General features: G+C 39.8%; 1 protein-coding gene across 12 annotated transcripts in view; it reads left to right on the top strand.

Annotated features, from left to right (window-relative positions):
- The window catches only part of celf5a (cugbp, Elav-like family member 5a), a 176,039-nt gene extending 159,469 nt beyond the window's left edge, over positions 1-16,570 (top strand). For 5 of the 12 annotated variants that reach the window (XM_065955916.1, XM_065955914.1, XM_065955913.1 and 2 more), the window contains exons 8-12: positions 7,305-7,517; positions 7,829-7,921; positions 9,441-9,584; positions 12,612-12,775; positions 13,261-16,570. In XM_065955916.1, coding sequence (XP_065811988.1) covers positions 7,305-7,517; positions 7,829-7,921; positions 9,441-9,584; positions 12,612-12,739 — 578 coding nt within the window. In that variant the 3' untranslated portion in view covers positions 12,740-12,775; positions 13,261-16,570. Of the gene's footprint in view, positions 1-7,304; positions 7,518-7,828; positions 7,922-9,440; positions 9,585-10,920; positions 11,971-12,611; positions 12,776-13,260 lie in introns of those variants that run through there. The other 7 variants (XM_065955917.1, XM_065955915.1, XM_020632106.3 and 4 more) reach the window with 4 other exon arrangements.
- The last annotated feature ends 5,363 nt before the right edge of the window (positions 16,571-21,933 follow it).

Below are 21,933 nucleotides of genomic sequence, written 5' to 3'. Positions count from 1 at the left end.
CATGAATATTTGCCTGTGTGTGTGTGTGTGTGTGTGTGTGTGTGTGTGTGTATGCGTGCGTGCGTGCGTATGCGTGTGTTACAGTGTGAGACTCGGAAAGCTGCAGCAAGTCCAAAACAAAGGGTGCCTGCTTTCTGGTTATCCCAAATTATTCCAAAGAGAGATTAATGTTTAAAAAAATAGGTTCAATGAGATTTGCATGTTTATGTTGTTGGTGGATGCAGAAAATATTTGGGGATCGTAGCTGTAGAATAAGGAACATCAATGAGTAGGTTTACAGATAAGACGCTAATTTCCCAGTAGTATTTTGACCTTGTGCTTTGAAGCACTTGTGCATGATCTGCATGCAGTTGGGTTTGTTTTCCATAACAAACACCTCCTATGCAGATACATTACAGAGGAAAAGGAAGGACTTTGAAATACCTACCCACTGCATAACATTTGCTTATTCAGCACTGCTTCATTTTCCTTGAGACAGAGGAAACTTCAGGATTCTCAACTCAACAAAAGCATGAGCTGAAATAAATAATACAGTATCCAAGTCTTTGTTGTGCCTTGCTCACTTACTTTGTCAACACTGCAGTATTGAGTTTTTAAGGTGATGACTTTGGTAACTTTAAACCAATCAGTGTGAGCGAGGGAGCCACCATCAGTGCGAGAAGACCTAGTTTAGATTTTTTCTATCGCCACCATAGGAAGCCATCCTCTTTCTATAAACCTGCTGCACGATTTCATATTCTCTCACTCTCTCTCTCTCTGCACTGTGGTTTTTGTGGAATAGAAAAATATTTCTGAGTGAAAATTCTGCTCACATCTTCATCAACATACGCAGAGAAAGGATGGTACCTTTGTGCAATTCCTGTTCACCAATCCTGTAGTTTATTCACAATAGTATGTTGAATTCAATTAAAGAGGACAGTCAGCAGACCAGGTGATGAAATCAGTTCTACACGATGCTTATTAACCTTTGAACCCCTTGTGTCCCTGCGTTAAGCCAAATGAACGCATGTACATAGAGCGAGATGTTAGCGGACACACATGCCGTTTGTGTAAAGTACATCTGCAGTCAATTCCAACATAGGACCATACATCTTAAGAAGAGACCCATTTGTCAAATATTCACTGTGATGTTTTCAGTGCAAAGTGTGCACTTTTGGGCGGGCATAATCAATCAGAGACAGTGATTAAAAGCAGAGCTCAGTATTGCTGAGACAACGCGATGCTCTTATTTTGATGGGTAAAGCACTGACAGTATGGCAACCGCATACCTGTTCTTTGCAACACAATAGTGTGCTGATGAAAGATCCTGCAACTGTGCTGTAATAAAACTAAGTCTCTGTTTCTGTGTGTGTGCGTGCGTGCGTGCGTGCGTGCGTGTGCGTGTGCGTGCGTGTGCGTGGGTGTGTTTGTATTGGAGGCTTTGTCCTCCAGTCTGATTGTACTGTCTGTGCTGTTTGTGTTTCTCTTTTGAACTGTAGCCTCTCAGAAGCCAGAATCAGTGCCACATTCTAAAGAAACATTGTTGTGTTTTGTTGGATATTCTTTAATAGCAATACAAAAAATTTGACTCTGTGCAACATTTTTTTTTAAGGAAAATGTATCACTTGGCAATGCCAGGATCAAACAACTAAGTGTTGGCAATGCACATATTTGCTTGTGCTTGTTGTACAGAGACGAAGAGAGAGAAAGGAAGTGAGTGTCTGAGTCTGTGAATCAGATGTGTGAAGTGAAGCCATTTGTTTGCTTTCAGACTCTGTGAAGCTACACTCGACTGATTATCTTTATTATTTAATATAATATATTATCAAGGCTTGAAAGACGATGCAGTCTAATTCTCAAGGACTATCATAAATACGGAATCTTTATTTCCCCCCTTTTTTCATTTGTTCCTTTGAGTGTGGGTGTCACAACTGCGAGGAGTGGTAGTGTAGCTCGATGCTTAGTTTCTCTCCCTCCCTTTTCACACTTGTGGCTATGACTTATTTAGAGTTCATTGAAGGAATACATAACATTACTGGCAAGGCTGTCTGTATAAGTAGGCCAAGAGACTTTGACACTACTGAGAGACTCCAGGATGTCTGCCACGAGTCAGTGGAATAATTCATCATAATATCTGAATCTGTTTTTAGGGTCTATAGGAGCAGAGTGCTTCTGTGCTTCCAGAGAGGTGTAATTTATGCATTAAGTCGTATCATCAACCAAATTAAAGTTCTAAACAATGCTATCAATTCTGATGTTTAAAGCATAAAGGGTAAAAAGGTTAACATCCCATTTTCTTCCAAAGAAGAGCATTTGCTATTTGACAGCCAGGATACTGCCTTTGTGAATTACACACAGGGCTCAGAATTAGCATATAAAGCTCTTATAGTGGCTTAATAGATAAAAACCTGCCTGAAATGGAGGTAAATGTGTGACATAAATCTTTCATTGAAATGATCAGTGTAACCTCTGCAACATAAAAAATGTTGTTTGTGACAGCAGAGCCGAAGTGCAAAGAGGCTCAGAGGTTAAGGGTGTTACTCTGAAAACAATGAGACATCCATTTGATCAACAGATGCACAGCATTTAAGCTTGATGGTGCAGAAGCCGTTTGCCAGATGGTTCAGCTGATTAGAGCATGTATCCTTACAATGATGCATGATGATGCTTTTTGAAAATAATGTTCGCCAGGTGCTGCTCCCTGAGCGCTGCAGAAGAAATAAAAGTGAAACAAAACAAGGGTGAGAGAGGCAGCACTGGGTAAACAGGAAGAGAGGGATAACGAGGGGGGAGGGGGAGGGAGGACTGAAGAGGGATGCAGATCCTGTTGGGTGTATGTGGTTAGGAGTATGTCGTGTCAAGGGTGCTTTGTTAGGATGGGAGAAGTGTGTAATCAAAGTCATTTTATTGTTGTGTTGCATTGTGCTTCTCCACGATGAAGATGTACATGCACAAGTACACATTACACAAAATATACTGCAGATGCTCCGCCGTCAGAGACAACCCACTCTCAGGCAGGTTGGGTGTGCATGAACAGCCCCGCCCCTGCCGGATTCTAGCACGGATACATTATTGGTGCAAAAGACTTCCCTGGTTATCCTCACCAAATTAATGAGCTGTTAGACAAAGAGTTCCTTCTCAATATGCTCCTGTCCTAAAAAAAAAAACACTTAGTGTTACACTAACATTTTATATCAGGCAGGTCCCATAGGAATGGCTTCTAAGGGTATATAAGGTTAAAAGTTAACTTTCTGCACACGAAACAGCAGTGCACACATCTGCAGTTCTTCAGATCCAGATGAAACAGCTGGGGAGATGAACCTGTGCGTCCCAACTGATGCTGTGACCTACAGCTACTAGCCAGTCTCAAACTGTGAAAATACATTTACTACACAGTAGTGGCTTTATTTTTACACTCATCGCCAGGTTTTTCTTATTTCCGGTTACACAAAGGGCAGTTATCCTCCCCTCCCTTCAGTGCAGGAAAATAACTAAAGTAAATAGAATAAGAAATAGAGGATTTTCCTTGTCATGGTAAATACTAGTACTTTCAGAAGAAAGCTCCACCTCAGATATTTGCAGGAGCTGTACTGATTTGGGAAAAAGCGAAGCTGAGGCTCAATCAATCAGCAGACTTTACCCGTTGCTTTGTTACTCGGAAAAGCTATACGGTCTTAAGTAGTCTCTTGCTGCTGGTTATTGTTTAAGTACAGTTTCAGCTTTCAGAGAATATTTTTCCTGAACAACTTCTTGGACTTTGTATTTAAACAGTACAATGCTTTAATTTTGTGCAGGACACTATATATTAATTCATTTTCACTTAATTCAGAGGTAGCACATACAAGTAAAGAACTGCATCATCAGCATACAAACACAATTTACCATTTTAACAATCCATGTAGATGTCAAACAGGAGCAAGACATATATTTAACAATGGCAATTGTTGTCATGAAAAGAAAATGCAAAACTTAAAATGTCTGAACACTTGAGTTGGTATTCTTTTTCATTCTAAAACATTAAACATGTATTACCTAGAAGTAAAATTAGGAATAAAATAACATTCTAAGTGTTGGGTATTTACAGTCTTTTTCAACTTTTTTTCTTTTTTTTGCCACATCAGCATGGCGTGGGTGTAGTTTGTTCAGATTTGAATGTCATTTCCATGAAACTTGGCCACTGTCATCAGATTAAGATGGCAGGAAATTGTGTGCTGCTGCAGTATTATGTGATTTAAAGTAAGAAGCTGATTATATAAATAGCTATTCAGGGCCTGTACGTGGAAGGATTTGTATATGTCCTTGAAGCAACTGCTGATAACATTATTGAATCCCACCTTAACTAAATTAGGTCAAAATCACACTTAAAATGGAACGTTAACAGCACTATAGACAATGAATAATATTTAAATAGAAGTGGTACACATCTTGTTTGCTTTATATATATTATGGAGTATCCTAAGGTGTGTACCAACTGGCTTTAAAAAGGTGCTCTCCACATATTTTAGATGTATTATTAAAACTTATAGGACTAGACAGACGTTTTCACTATGAGTCTAAATGCTTCAGATTTTAAATCAGTCGGATGAAAGCATCTGTTTTGAGTGCATATTGCTTGCTCCAGTAAAAGCCAGTCCTTGTGTTGCTAATGACTGCACCCTCCTGTACGGGAATAGCATTTCTTGTTGATTTGAACGTATAATTAACATAATAAATACTTCTGTCGCAAATGAAGATTTCTTTCATGGAGCAATCAGCACAAGGAGCAAATCAACAGTTTCCCCTCTCAGAAGCAGCCTGCAGGAATATCAATATGAATTATGCCTGCTGAACATAAATACATGTGACACACATGTACACATACTGTTTAGCGTGGCAAACTTCGTACTTGGAGGAATAAGAGTGGGGAGATGACAGTTAAGAGTTTGCTGAATAGAATATATGATCTGCTGTCCCATAGCTTCATATTCACACGTTCCACAGTGGGAGACAACATGTCATCATTACAGGTTAATCCACTCAGCACACTGTGACAGCCACATGTATATATCAGCACTCTAGTGTGCACATTGTAAACAAGCTATGAATACAATTTCCCTCAATGCAAGAACTATGTGTCCACTGAGGTATAAAATGAAAATGTCTTTTTATTTTTCTATTTTTCGAATAGTGGGAAACACTTCGCATTTTCTGTGGCGAAAATTCTCTCAGGGTCTCGTCATGGTGGATATCGGGTCATTTTGACAAAGTGGATATCTATGATGACTCCACTAAATAAACAGCTTTCTTCTGTAATCATAGTTTTATTGGCCATGGTGTTCGATATTATTTATCTAAATATATTTTAGAACCACATGAACCACTACATGTTTGGCCCTGATTTTTTAGTATTTTATTTAGGCTTGGTTTCGCCTAGTTATTGTGCAACAAAAATGCCGATTCCACAACGTGACGACATGGGTCTAATCAAAACTTATGGGTTGAAAACTTGACGGCCAACTCTTTTTTCAGTAACATCAAATATTCTCAACAAAAATAGAAGTGCAACAAGAAATAACAAAGAAAGATAGCAGCGAATTTCCTGTATGTCCATGTAGGATTGTATAAACAATAGTAAGATTTTGATGGATAAACAAGTATATTTATTTATTTATTTTCAGCCTGATAACCTGATTGGACTACGTGGCTCCAATCTGCTTCTTCTGTCATGTGTCTCCTTTACAGCTGACGTGTGGTCCATCTGCTGACCCTGAAGCTTATGTAATTGCATGTAGGGGGTCCACAGTACCACCTACTACCATCGCTGCTACTCCTACTACAATTGCTACACATACATAGAAGCGAGCTCCCACGGCACTGCTAAGCCTTGGAAAATGAATTTGCCTGATGATGGAGAGGGTGCATTATCTGGCGGTACAGTAGAGTGTGTGTGGCCCGTGCAGACTAGCTGTCTCTAGCCCTCAGAATAGGAGCGGCAGTCTCCTGGGTCCTGGTAGGAGAATGGGCTGAAGCTGCAGTCTAATTCATCACAGCTCCGCAGGAAACAAGCAATCGTGGGGAGGCTACAAAAAAAAAAAAAAAGTGCAAAAGACACAACAGCTCTCACTGGACCCTGGCAATTCCCCTGGTCACTGCAGTTGCTTGCCAGACTGTCAGCGTCTTATGGCTTAAATGCTGAAAGCAGGGAGAGGAGAGAGAGAGTGTAGAAGGAGATGAAAGAAGAAGAAAAACATAGGTAAAAGAGAAGATAAGAAATTCCAAATGGATTCTTGGATTATATTACTTGATGGTGGGAGGTTTCTGCATGTGATGTACGGCATATTTACAGTTTCATTAGCATAAATCTCAGCGCATGTTGTGTGTGTATATACTGGATGTGATTGTTTACCCTATCTCAACCACCTCTCACAGGGGGTTCTTTACTCAGGCACCAGATTGCGGGGATATGGCATGCTGGAGGGTTTCCGTGACAACCTGGGCTTTCTGTCGAATCAGGGCTAGGGTTTCCAGATTGAGAGGTGGTCCTCAGGGGAGCCGTACTTCAACGAGCTCGGATGCTTTACCACAGAGCAGCTCTTTTAGAGAGACCATCACACAGTGAGATTCTGCTCAAAATGGGTACTTTGATGTTCCCGGCATAATTGGAAACACTTTCCAAAGGAGGGTCCTTTTAAAATGCATTGAATGAGAGAGGACAGGGAGCAGCCAATTTCAATTCTGCTCATAAGCCATCCTGCAGCTGCCTTTCAGCCGTGTGTACCATATATGTTATGAACCACCCATTTGTCAAACTGCCAACAGTTGTTATTTTTCCTTTTTTTCATGATGTATAGAGTTTGAGGCATCTTTGTGATTTTGCCACCTGCTCGTTCAAGCACATCTCCCTCTGTAATCTCCTTCTATTTCGTCCCCCCCTCCCCACCCCCTTCTCTGAAGTTGCATAGTGGTTTCATCATCTTGAGCAGTAAGAGCCAGCGGGGTATCGCACAAACACTATGGACAGGCTCATTTTTCACAGGTTGACTTCCCAGCTATTCTGCAGGATGTGTCACGACAAATGGCGGATATGTGACAGACTCACGTTGCACCCGTGTCCTTGCATTAGTAAGGAGATGGAGTGTAGCTCTCGGCCACGAGCTGTGTGTTTGCTCAAGTGTGTGGTTGTGTGTGTGTGCAGATCTATAGCTGTTGGTTGTGTGCTAGTGTTTACTTTCTTTAAACAAAAATAAAAGCATGTCTAGGAGTGCACTAATCCAATGTATTACAACTGCTTTGTTTTATAATGTAGAGTGCTGCATGATCCAGTAACGTTTAAACGTCTTTCCCAGCAGGCCTTAGTTCTCCACCAGCCAACATCAACACCTCCGTCCCCAGCATCGTCACGCCCATCGTCAACGGATTCACCGGCATCCATCATCAGCCCAACGGACATCCTGCTGTGGAGACCGTCTACACCAACGGCCTGCCTCCCTACTCCACCCAGAGCCCCACGGCTGCTGACACCCTACAGCAAGCCTTCACCGGAGTACAGCAATACACAGGTGAGAGACTAGAACGCTTTGTTTACTATGCTGAGGTTTTACAATCTGCTGTAAATGTTGCAGCTATGGGACAATTACTGCAGGGTAACTACAGCATGAGTGTGTATTCAGACAGTGTTGTACAGTGCCTTAGAACAGAACATCAGACAGCCTTTGATTACACATGTTATGCCCGTGTGATCGACTTTAAGCATCCTTGACACCATTCTCTGTGGGATCCCCGTTTTAACCCCCCCCCCTCTCTTTTACACTCTTTCTCTCTCTCTCTCTCTCTCTCTCTCTCCCCCCCCCCCCAATATCTCCACCTGCAGCAATCTATCCAGCCACCACACTGACTCCCATTGGCCAGACACTGCCCCAACCACCCCAGGTCATCCAGCAGCAGCAGCAGAGAGAAGGTGAGGGTGAGAGAACATTATTACTTTTACACATCACACACCTCATCCTGTGTAATGGACACATAAAGAAGACAAGCATGCAGGGTCAGTATTACTTTAGCTCTGCAACACCTCATTCTGTGTGATGCACATATAAAAAGCATGCAAGGGTGAGAGCAGAGTACTACTCTGATAATGCACATTTCATTGTATGTGATAGATAAATAGAGTAGAACGGCTGAAAAAAGACAGTTTACATCTCGTCTCAGGTAATAAATACATAAAGCATGAGGATGATAGAACAATGTTCATATGGCTATCATACTCCATATCTTTAAAACAGATAATGTCATTATCATAATCATAGTCCCATGCTTTTCATAAGCTTGTATAATTAAATCCCTGGCTGCAGGAATAGTGGCACTGATCCCAGACAGAAATAATACAAAGAAGAAAAGAAAAAAATAGAGATAACTAACAATGATAATGAATGCAGGTTGAATTGAGGTTGTTTAATTGTGATTTAATTACAGCAGTGGTTTTACTATTCCTTTGTCGCAAGTTAATTATATTATATATATAGAGATATATGTTCTTTATTGATTTATTGTGTTTATTTGTGGTTTTACAGTAAGAGGTTATCAGAGCAAATTAAGCACCATAGAAAAAAACACAGAACATACACAAGAAATAAACCCTAACACGAGAAGAATATAAATGATTAAATTATTATTATAATACAAATAATAACCTTAATATAGGTAATCTAAGATACAAAACCATATAAAACAATATATATCTACATGTACTACATATGGAATAATATGTCCTAGATGTAAACATACTTTGCAGGGATGTAAAGGTGTGATTGTGCAATAAAGTGATGAGTTGTAATTGTGCAATCATAGTTTAGGGGAGCTCTTAATGTGTAAATGTCGTGATCAGAGGAATTCAAGCAGTATCCAGAGAAGTTATCAGCAAGCATGTACAAGTTTCTGTTTTAATTTAAAAAACCATTCAATAAAAATAAAATTAAAAAATTAAAAAAATCAGCAATCATGTACAAAGGTGTTTTATGGAAATATTCACTGATCCAGTCTTACAGAATGGTCAAGGTGAATCATGCAAACGCCTCTATTTGATTTTTCTTTTAGCACTCTAATCTCATAATATAGTTGCTAGTTAGAGAATTTGATCCATTCTGTAGATTAAATTATTTTTATCACACTTGAAATGTTAATTCATTCTAAAAAGACATTTTAAATGACAGAACACACTTTTCAGTTTGATTGTGTGTGTTTAAGAACAGCTACGTTCATTTGCTGATAACGTCCTGACAATCTATGTCCACTTATCTTAATTTGACAAAAGACTGCATAGATTAAACATTTTCACAGATTTTTGTCTCTTTGCCTCAACCAGCAAACACACATTTTCTCCCCATCTCTCCCTCTCTCACTCTCTCTCTCTCTCTCTCTCTCTCTCTCTCTCTCTCTCTCTCTCTCTCTCTCTCTCTCTCTCTCTCTCTCTCTCTTTGTGTTTGCAGGTCCAGAGGGCTGTAACCTGTTCATCTACCACCTGCCACAGGAGTTTGGAGACAACGAACTCATGCAGATGTTTCTGCCCTTTGGCACCGTGATCTCCTCTAAGGTCTTCATGGACCGAGCAACCAACCAGAGCAAGTGCTTCGGTTAGTGACTCACACAGCTTTCCACCACTTCCCCCAAAACATTATACAAAGACATGGGCGATTTTGGGCGATTGAGGATTTTCCCTGAACTTTTTTTTACATTGACGCTTTGGGTAGATTTGTTTTTTCTTTTAAGCCATTATCATAAAGTTGTACTATAAACCATGATTTCTTATATAAAGTAGTACCAGAAATACTTACCAAATTAAAATAAACCTCAGCACATATTTGTATTAATACATTTGATACAAATTTGTAGTTCATGTTGAAAACACAGCAATGCGACTTGAGCAAGAAAAAAATGTTTTTCCGGTCTGCTCTCTTCCAGCGTTTTTAAAAGTGTGTGTGTTGGGTAAAAAACTTACAGGTAATGTGTGAAGCGTCACAATATAAGTTTGATTTTCATAATAATGGAAGGGTTTTTTTCACACTGCTTTGCAAACAATAGACATTTGATATGTTTGCTCTTAGGTGCTGTAGATTTTGATGATGTTTGACAGAACCAGACACAGATGATTGAATGATCTTACCCCTGACTGACTGACCTGAATTTGCATCTTGATGACTGTTGTGTTTTGGTGTCAGCACTGTAAGAAAAAAAAAAAAAGGAAGTGCTGACTACATTGTAGCCAAACTAGCCATGATGCAGTCGATCAGATCCTCTGTCCTTGTTTTCTGTTTGGCAGCTGTGTGACCTGCAAACCTCCAGGTGCTGTATCAGCATCCACATCACCGTTCTGTAACCCCAATATCTGTCAATACCCTCTCTGCTGAGGCTGATTCACACACCGCTTCGCCTCCTGTCCCATTTAGCTCCGTCAGCCTCCACACACCAACAAGCCTCAGGGCTTATAAAAACTTGGAGGCAGGCAGGGATTGTGGGGGGGGGGGGGTGTTTTGGTGGGGGCAAAGGACAATTATGGATCAGCATTTGTTTTCACTTCAGGGAACCACAGAACCCTGGGCCAAATTGATCGCCAGTCCTGTCTCCCTGGGGGAACTTAATAACATATAAATTCATGAAAGAAGAGCTATTTGCAGTATTGACTTATACACTATGCATTTACAACATAATGTTAGGCCTGGGGAAGGAGGGAGCACACTGGTGTAATTAATCTAGAATGGAAGAGAGAGGGGATAAACTTAGATTGATGGTGTGAGAAAGACAAGGAAACAGAGAGAAAGCACACTAGTAATGTGTGACAGGACAGAGAGCAGGGCTTACAGCTGTAAGCCTGCATCTCCTCTCCATCTTTTCTCCACTTCTAGCCAGAATGTGTTAACCTGACGGCGGGTTAGGAGGACACCTCCTTTACTGCCTGTATACTTTCCTCAGACTTCCATTCGGCCCTCCTCCGTGCTGCCCAGCCTTCACCCTAATGGGCCAAACCCGGAGCCAAACAGGCCGACAGACATGTCTCCCAGGTGACTGTGGACCTGGAGAGGCTCCTGCTGTTTTGCACGGGTCATCGACTGTTCCTAATGACACCACAGACACAGGGGAGCGCATCAAGCGGAGACACACTCCACTGCAGTTTCTGGTCACTGAATCCTCCAGGCTTTATTTTTACACATGATGAAAACAGGATGTTCAGCATAGGTCTGTGGAGGGCTGCGTCTTTGGGAAATGCACTGTGGAGTTTTTTATGTGCCAGCAGCAGACTTTTGACATCTTTCGATGAACTATATTTGCTCTTAAATTGGTCGATCTATTTGCTCAACCATTTTTGCTCACTTTGTAGGTAATTTAGCCTTTTTAGTGATGTCTTAAAGCTGTTTTAAAAATGGTATTGTAAAAAATAGTGTATATTTGTTGGACTTACCTGTGCATGATCATTGTGATAGTGTCCAGGAATCTGCTGATCTCATACAGAACACAGGTTGTCTTGAGGTGCGGAGCCAGTGGGTGGCCTCCCCTGAAATCTGAGTGGCCACATGTAAAAAAAAAAAAAAAAAATCAACCGTTGGCTATGTAGGTGGCTTTCTTTGCAGTTCAGTGTAGCACTTTTCCTTTTGTTAGTAGTTCCAATTGGTAGATTAGAAATGTGTCTCCTTTTTAAGCCCTTAAAGAGGCTTTCAAAATGTATTTGTTGACACTGTGTTGTGTTACGTTTTAAAGTCAATTACATTTTTTGTGCAGGATTGTTACATATTTTAGATATCTAAATGTTATACGTTAACATCCAACGTGCAGAAAGTGCAGAAAGTCTAGCTCTGCCACTGGCTGCGTGTATAGTAAAAGCACATGTTTCAAATAATGTACTCTGTACTACCAAATTCTGATAAATAACATTTTGTTTCCGTATTTTCATTTCAAAACCTGAACAGTTTTTGTATCAGTGATTCATGATATCATTTTTTCTTCTATTAAACCGGCAGAACTATCTCTTCCCTGTCCTTTTACTTTTCTTAATATGTCTTTCTCTTCTTAATGCCTCTCTGTAGAATCACTAAACAGCTTAGTATTACATCTCTTTGACACAAAAAAAATTCAGCCATAATGCAACATCAAAACAGAGATGTCTCATGACAGTAACACCCCCACTCTTGTTGCATCTCGACTCCAAAAGTGGTGAATTATTGAAGCTGTTACAAAAGTTAATGTGAAGCGATGCAACAACAAGCAGCTGGTCAAAATCAACAACAAATACACCCCTGTGTTCATACTAGACACATGCACTGGGCAAACGCATTATTCTGAGCCAAATGTTCTTTTGGTCTCAAAACTACAATCACGTATGCTGTCATAAGCACACAGCTCTTTCCAGCTGCTCATGTGCTTCCTGCCTCAACAGCACCATCTAGACTCCTTCAGCAGAAAGACAGACCATGATGAGAAAGCAGCTTACAACCTCACAGCTGTTTGCTTATTCTTCTCACTTTTTTTTCCAAACTGTTTTTCTCTCTGGCTTTCTTTTTGTATATTGGCAGCAGAAATCATCTGTAAATATTTGTACTACAATTCTTATGTGGAAGGGTGTTCATCTTAAGTGATGATTAAGCTTATGGATTGATATTTTTTCACAGGCTTTGTGAGCTTCGACAACCCTGGTAGTGCGCAGGCAGCTATTCAAGCCATGAATGGCTTTCAGATTGGAATGAAGAGGTTGAAAGTCCAGCTAAAGAGACCGAAGGATGCCAGCCGCCCTTACTGACAAAGCCTACCTTCAGTATTCATTGCAGCAGCACAGGTGAAGTGTCAAAACCTGTCACTGTGATTAACATGAATCATCAATTGTAGAGGATCTAAATCTAATCTCTGGTGAAAAGAGTGTAAGCTAATTTCCTCCTGCATGTTGGCCCCTTTCCATTCTGTTCAACTGCCTTTAAATGAAAGCTTAGAGTTTTCTGATCGGTTAGTATATATATTAAAAAAAAACATGTTCAGTAAATGTAAAGGTTAATATTTCAAAGTTCTAAAGTTGAGAGTCTGCTATAGAAACTATAAAGTTAGAATATATATGTGGCACAGCAGGAGTATTAATTATAGGCAAATCTGTCATCATTGTGATTGACAAAGATTGATTGGTGCCAGTGCGGTTTAGCTTTCTCCAGACTATTACACTGATTTAATCGAGCCATATTGAAATATTCAAAGTTAAAATAAATGGATTTTTGAAATGGCGGTTTAATGAGCAGTGAGATCTTAAATTGCCAATTTTCTTCTATCTTTCAGATTTTAGAGGACACTCGAAGATATCTCGGAGGAGTTCAACTTTTTTTCTTTGAAAGCGAAATATGTTTAAAAAAAAATCAACACATAAGGAATTTTTGAAGACATATCAGCATTTACTTATGAAGATATAGGTTACGGCAGAAAAAAGAAGACGCGAAAGAGGCGGCTGCGGAGGAGGAGGAGGAGGAGGCACTTCACCGGGGGACTTAACAGTAACAGATGGCACAGTGCAAGAAAGATGAGAAGAAGAAGAAAAAAAACTGAAAAAAGAAAGTGATGAGACTGAACAACAGAACTTTTTTCTTGAGACTTGAATTGTTAATTAAGCAACAAACTAACAAACAAAAAAGCAGCAACAACAAATAGATTTCTATATACATATTATATACACATATATATAAGGAAAGAGGCGCTTGTCGCTTTTACTGTACTGGACAAATGAGGGTTAAAACTTGAAGATCAAGAAAAACAGTGGAAAAAAAGAAGCTATTCTACACATCCACTGACAGACTTTCTTTCTCTTTCCCTCTTTCTCTTATTCTCTCACCGTCTCTCTCAGCAAGCGCAGAACTATGACTCGTGGAGGTCACTGAGGTTTCCATTAGCAACAGTAGAACTGCAGATCTTTCACCCCTAAGGGACCAAAGGACCAAACATTTTTATTGTTCTGAACAGTAATATATAGTATTAATGATACTAATACTACAACCTACTACTAATAATATTACAAGTTAAACTTAAGAAGAAATACTAGCTTCAGGTTGAAAAAAAATAAGAGGAAAGGTTTTTCTTGTTTGTTTTGTTCCTTTTACATTTATAGCTACTGGGTTTGAGGATATTAAAACAAAACAGAAAAAAAAAATGTGTAAAAAAAAATAAAGCTATACCAATTTAGTGGCGTAGAATATGTGGGTTAGACATTGAACCGGGCATGTTCAGATGTGTTCTTTTTCTAATCATTTCTTTGTGTGATATTCAGCGTTTCATCTCGGAGGTGTGATCTGTCGCTGTTATTGTGTTGAAGAAGAAAACAGTCTCGTAGTGCCAAAAGTGACACTATAACAGCCTTTTCAACAATACATTACTGATCTGCAGTGATTTTTTTTATTTTATGCTATGCTGTCTTGTGTCTCTGACAGCACATTGAAGCATTGATATTACAGATACTCTGACCATAAAGCAGTGTGAGTGCACCCGGATGAGCAGCACTGAAAACCGTGCAGCAGCATCTGTAACCGCTTAATAAAATATATAAATGAGCCTGACAACGGTTGTAAAAATTTCCATCCGTGTGTCACAGTGGTCCCATCCAGGTCGTGCCCTCTTGCACTGACAGGCTCCTCCAGCTGCTCTCTGCAGGTGAGATCAGTCTCCCACCTCTTCCTCCTCCTCCTCCTCCTAACAACACATCCAAGTGCCAGCATATCTCTCTCTTAATAGGGACCATCAGTTCAAGGGGGCCAAGAGCTAACCCACAGCATAATTAGGGTAATGATAATATTGATCAGATGGGGAGCACAGCCACAGGGCAGGAGATGTGCAATCAATTACATATTGGCATTTTGAACGAATTGACTGAGTGACAGAGTCCATTTTCCTCCCAGCGGTTGGATGGGAGTCTTTTCCTCCTCTCACTTTCATACAGTCTCAGAGGGACTTCAAAAACCCAAATTTAACAGATGCTGCAAATTTCTGTCTGACTAAAGAAAACAATAAAGTTCAGAGGTTTACATAGAGGTGACAGCAACTTTATAAATACTGTAGCTCTAGAGAGAAGAGCAGCTTTAGATTATTTTATTTTATTTATGTACTTCATAGGGTTCTATAGCACAGTAAGAGCTTGTACACGGTGATGAACAGCCTGGCATTAGCAGCCTTAGGAGGTCAAATTAAGAGCAAAATGATCCATCAATTAGACAGCAGCAGGCCTGTAAGTGTAGCCGCTGCAGCTGCTGCTGCTTCAACGAGACGACAGCTCACCATTAGCGGCGGTCACACACGGCTCCTATACAGTGTGGTCATGACACATCACGCCGTATCTGATATGATAAATTAACTAATCTAGCATCCTCTGTAGCTATGCGTCCGCCGAGAGACACATAGACAGCACGTCTGAGATGAAACCTGTTTTCTCATGAGTTATATGCTTTTACTGAATCACTTTATTTTTTTCATCATATTGCTCATATTTGTTGAACTAACATCCACTCAGTTGTCTTTTGATTAGATTTTTTCGTCATGCCATTTATGAACTCAGTTTGCTCTGAAGCACCTTGCCTCTCAGGACTGTGTGAAACCTCAGCGCTCTGATCATCGCTCTGTCTCTTTGGCTTTGTTCTAGACTATAGAAAACAACTACTTTGCCTCTGTAGTCTGGTACAACTAAAGTCATCACCAGAACAGCGTCCAGGGTCCTGATGACTACGTCTTTTTCTAAAACTCCTTACGCGTATACGTTCCTGACTCACAGGCCCAGTATTAGGAGAAAAGGATGTGTTATTATCAGGACACTAATAACAAATATTACTCTCTTAACGCTCTGAAATACTTAAATGCTGTTTTAAGAAAGTCTTTAATGCCTTTTTCTCGTTAGAAATTGCCAAAATCATGCAAACATATCCACTGTATCTCCTCGTCAGACAATGTGCCAGATTCCTTGAACGTTTAAACATAGTTTCTTAAAAAAGGAAGTGTTGATAAGTGAAAGAAATAATTGATTTTGTGATGTGGCATAGCTCTCAAGGAGGAGGGTCATTTCAGGCTGTAATGATATAGAATAGGGTTTTCCTGTGAAAAGGTTAGATTTCATATATATTTTGCCAGCAGACAGCTTGGTTCCCCCTCTCGGTGAGTTACTGTTAGTTTCCACTCTGCTGTCAGGGCCCAGCGGCTTTAGGAAGCTGTGATATACGCCCTCTTTCCCCCAGGCCATAAGGGGCCTTATAAACCCACTCAAAAATCTTTTCTTATGGGATTTCCACTGGAGAGTTTCTTAAATTATTAAAATCAAATTAAATTTGGCCTTCACAACAGCTTGGGCAATGCAAATTAAAGATGCCAGCTGTGGCTGACATGTAATGAGTTTGAGAAGATTGTTGAATGAATTTCATTCTGCCAAGAAAGAAAAAAAGAAATTTGATCGAATACAATTAAAATCAGGGAAGGTTTGGGGGTGGAAACAGTTTGTATATAAGCCTGAAAATACATATCTACTGTGAAATTCAGAAAAAGGGAAGGAGAGTAATGAAATGACTGAAATCCAAGAAGTAAATTGAGTTAGCAGCTTTGAGTAACTGGAACTGATTGAAAATGTTGGTTGAAAAAAAAAAGAAAGTAGGGACTCCAATAGTGTTTCTCTAACTAGTTTATCTACTACATTGTTTTTACTCTTACATCTCTTTTATCATGTTTTCTATTTATTTTTTGTCATCCTACCATGGTGCCCTTTCAATCTCCGAGCATGCTCAATAGGGGCTGGGGGGTTAAAGATTATGGTACTACTCGTATTAACAATATGATTCTTTAACTATGGTTTGAATGCTAAGGATAGTAGCTTATTATAAATATGAAATCTGTATATTATGGAAAATCAGCACAGGACCTTTCTTTGGGTACATAGAGGTTAGGGTTTGAAATGGGGGAGGGGGCGGGGGGAGGAGGGGGGGCAGGGGTCGCTTTATAAAGATGTTATCTTTCTGGTTTCTCAGCACAAAGCAAACAAAAACATATAAACAGCAGTATGGAGTCTGTGAAGAAGACTTCACTGACACACAGGACGCAAAAAGAGGAATCTCAGTACTAATGTTTAGAACCTGGAGGAGAAAATGCAGTTTACAGGTTGTATTGTTTTTTCTTTGGTTTTAAAGAAGAGCGCCACCTGTTTTTGTGGCAGCATCAGTACAGCATGGATTAACTGACAGGGAAAGCAGTATCTTTTTATAAAAAAAAAAACTTTTAAAAAACAATGTGTTCTGTATTAGCCTGAGAAACCAAACATTTTTTCCCCTGTTGAAATTTCTTAATACTTGCTGCTTAGATTATGTCATATAAATGATTGATGATTGAATAATTTTATAATTATTTATTTGGTCAAGTATGTAACTTGATGTTTATTTATCTATTTAATTTATTTATTTATTTATTTATTCATTCATTTTATTTATTCATTTATCCACATTTTCTGCTTTAATTTTCTTTCATGGTTATGGTAAGATAAAGATATGTATCAAAAAGAATTGCTTATTGGGGCTTTTCTCTCTTTCTCTCCTTTTTTTCCAATTTTACAATAAAAATTCAAACTGGGTGTTTTGTTTTCTACCACTTATATTGAATGGAGTGATGTACCAATTTGCACAGACAGGGGGAGCTGTTGCACTGGACGTCTCAAGGAGCCTGCTGTTGACGCCTCGTGTCGGTCAAGTCATGGTACTGTGGATGATGGAGTCCAGATAACGGTGTTAATGCTGCACATTCACAGGTTTTCAAAACGTTTTTTTCATTTAAAGGTGTTTTCTGTCGCTCTTGCACAACAGGAGTCTGCAGTGGATCATAAAATGTGTCAGGACAGAAAATGTACCCATTTTATACGTTATATGGGCTCTGTATGTAAGATGAAGAGAATGTGTCATTGTGGAGGCCAAAGGCTTTAGTAGCTTGTGGGTCACCTAATGCTGCTCTTCTACAGGGTGACACACAGACAGTTGGAAGAGATCTTCCAATGATAATGTTTCCATCCTAGTACATTCAAATAAGGATGGCGTATAGAAATTGTATAAAGTTTAGGTACAGTAACTTCAGCATTTCTTTGATGCCTGAAACTGAAATCTGATTCAACATCTGCTGACACTTTCCTCTCCACACACACACACACACACACACACCTCTATCCTCCTCATACGGCAGAAGCGACTGTAGCATCAGAAGCAGCACAGCTGAGACTAGCATTTTGAAGAGCAGTGACAGATACAAAAAAAAAAAGAGAATGGGAGGGAGTGTGATGAAAAAGTAGAGCCACTGGTTCATGATATAAATTGTCCCAATTACAATATAGTGTGGCTCTTGGTCAGCGGGCACGGCAGGCAGTTCATCTTTATTACAATCAGTTAATGAAAATCAATCCCCCTCCTGATAAACTCTTATCTCTGCGGCCTCTCGTGCGGGGAGATAATAAATTAGGGTAATATTGCCTTTGATGAGGGAGTGAATTGCAAATTATTGTAACTTTCCAAGATTTATGATGCAGATGCTTAATTTCCGAGCTGGGTTTTTTGGGGGCGTCAGGGTGCCGGGGGCCATTTGTTAAAAGTTTGGTGACACAGGCTCGTTAATAAAAATACACAGTTATACAACCAGGTGTTCTCAGCTGTGAGCTTTACTGTTACAGTAGCAGAGAAAAGAGTGCTGTAGATGCAGGAAGTCCTTCCTTGTAGGCTTTGCAGGACATTTTCCTTCCACAGGGTACTTTACCCATAAGAGATAAATACACACGAAGAGGCAGAACCCCAAGGGTTGCAACATGTTTACTTAAGAAGGACTGTCAATCATTCAGTGCCCCCCTCCTCTTCTCACAAGGCAGGGAGGGCAAGGAGTATGATTTGATGTGTAGGTCAATCCGCATTCTGAAGGGAGCCGGTGGGTGAGATACGTCTTGTTGCTCACTGTCACTTTGATTATTGAGGAGACATAGAAAGATTGGACTGGTCAGGTACAAGAAAGAGCTGTGTAATCGCTACATCTGGGGCAACACACACACACACACACACACACACACACACACACACACACACACTACATAAACTGACTGAGAAATGGGTAACTTCTTGCACTTTGTTCTGCAGCAGTGACCCATGTAACAGGGTGTTAATGCATGTGTATGTTGCATGTCTTCCACCCGCTGAAACAATCAGACTGTTAGTGCATCATTAAGCAAAATGCTCCATCCAGAGGAAGGTTAGAGTGTGTGTATTGAGGGTGTCTCTTACGAGTCATCGGGAACTGTGGGAGTGATGATCGTTTAAGATGCAGCCTGTGAAACTGAAGGCAAACACAATCTCACAGGAGCAGCTGAATGAGTTTACAACTATGGCTGACCAACATCACACGCATTATTTAACATCAATAAATCACATCTAAAGAACTGGAATGCTGTATTTTTCAAACATACTTTTTGCAACTCATGCAATATATTATAGATAACAAATATCCTTAGAATATATTCATCCTTTACATTATATGTTTATTAAAGTTATTTTGATGTTTTAGGCATCCTAGACCTCTGCTAACTTCCTTAACTCGAGGTACTGCACCTTAACAACTCAATATGGAAGTAATCTTACGTTGCACAATTATCTGATAACTTTGTCCTATCCTTGTGCAAAAGTCTCTGCTCATCAAGGCCATCTCATTTAAGACTAAGGAACATCCTGCATTAAGACAGCCATCAATCTATCCATTATCAATCAAGGAGAGAACTCACACACCACTATCTATTTATCTTGCCAAGTGCTCTATTAATATCAAATTAATTTCTCCATTGAGAGTATCAATCACTCAAGCAGTTTTTCCTCAACTCATTAGCTTAGTAATTGTCCTTGTTTACAGGGAAAGTCAAGACAGGATGGTTTTAAAGAGGGTGGACGGGCAATCTTTACAGGGTTGAACAGTTTCCTAAGCTGCATCTGTTACATCCACCAAATGGTCAGGACTCCTATTTGGGCTGTGAACGGTTGACTTTTTGGAGGACTTTACACATTGTTCCAGTTTTTCCTAAGTGGAAAATGTATCATTTTCAGAACAACTTTCACTCCTTTCAGCAGACTGAGAAGTTGTGCTCACAAGGAGATGGGATGTACGGGTGGTTCTTTCTGACACGGCTCGACACGTAACATCAAGCCAGGTATGCAAAAGCAAACAAGGCCATCAGCGACAACACTGACTATTTCTGTGGTCCTTATTAATGATTGTAACCACTGTAATCACCATCTTAATCAATCCAGACAAGAGAAATATATCTATAAAATGATAATTAAAAGTATACAGACCATCTGGTTGATACTATAGAGTAAAGTCCCACTGACGTTTTAGTTTATGAACACTCATGGAATGCCTCTTGTCCAATCAGATACATTGGCTTTGCTATAAAAAACATTAACATATTGATGCAACTAGCATTTTACTGTGCTGTAGTGCTTCTTTTAAAGTCTAACATACTGTTAGTTTTGTCCCGTGGTTTTGTGTAAACTTTTACATGTTAAATCAGAACCCTGACAGTAATGTTGAATTGACAAATGATGTACTAACTGGTCTCCGACAGTGGACTTCTCTCTCCGGGCGTTTCCTGTTAGATCTTAGTGCTGCATTTGACATGGTTGACCATCGCATCCTATTACACAGACTAGAAAATATCACTTGTCATAACAGGAACCCGATATCTCAGTTTCAATCTCAGTTTGTACATGTTAATGATGGTTCCTCCATGTGCACCAAGATTACCCATGGAGTTCCACAAGGTTCAGTACTTGGACCAATTCTCTTTCCCATATGCTCTAGGTAATTATGAGGAAACACTCTATACATTTACATTGTTATATAGATGATACACTTGTATCAAATGGCTGGATGACACCAATCAGTTATGTAAACTAGAAGCATGCCTCAAGGACTTTATGACTGAGATGGCTCCCTAAAATATAATTTAAAATCCTTATTTTCACTTACAAAGCACCTAAAAGTAAGGCACCATCTTATTCTAGCAGGCTCATAGTGCTATAATCCCCCTCTTAAACAAGCTCCCTGAATTCCGGTCTGCTCATGGTACCAACAACATCTAAAAGGCTTATGGTAGGTAGAGCCTTAAGTTATCAGGCCCCTCACCTTTGAAATCAACTTCCAGTCAGGGTTTGGGAGGCAGACACCCTCTGTACCTTTTAAAAGTAGGCTTAAAACTTTCCTTTTTAACAAAGCTGAGAGTTAGGTCTGGCTCAGGTATGGGCCAACTCCTAATTATTCTGCTATAGGCTTAGACTGCCGGGGGACCTGGCACCTTGAGGCTCACCTCTCTTAACTTGAATTTCCCTCAGGATCTGTAATAAGTAACTACCTATCTCTATCTGTATGCCTTCACATCATATTATGGAACTATCTGTAAATCTTCATGTACCATTTAAGCTACTTACCGTATATCTTCCTGGGAGCTCCTGAGCTCTCTTGTCTCATAGGTTCCTCTGGATCATTGGTGTTGATGGCCTGCTGCTATGGACCCCCCTGATTCCAACTGCTACAACTGTTGATATTCAGTCTTACGTCTATTATCATTAGCATAAATAGCATTGTGAATTCTAATATTAAGAGTACGATCTAGACCTGCAGTTTTCGTAAAGTGTCTTGAGATAACATTTGTTATGAATTGGTGCTACACAAATGGATTGATTAATGTGTAACTATATTAACATGATGTTTTGCCTCTGAAATCTTGTAGACAAAGTGAAAAGAAGGATGAAATGGTAAGCCTCAGATAAGTACATCTTATATACTGTGTATACTTTCCAGTATATACAGTAACTGTATCTTTACTTCATTTTAAATGACTGCATCCAAGAGATTGTGAGAGTTTTTACCATCAAACCAGAATCACCTCGATTTCTTTCATCATCCCTCTTCATCTCTCTCCTGTCC

This window comes from Labrus bergylta, chromosome 6 (assembly GCF_963930695.1).
Source record: "Labrus bergylta chromosome 6, fLabBer1.1, whole genome shotgun sequence".
NCBI lineage: Eukaryota > Metazoa > Chordata > Actinopteri > Labriformes > Labridae > Labrus > Labrus bergylta.
This window is presented reverse-complemented; position numbering and strand designations above follow the sequence as displayed.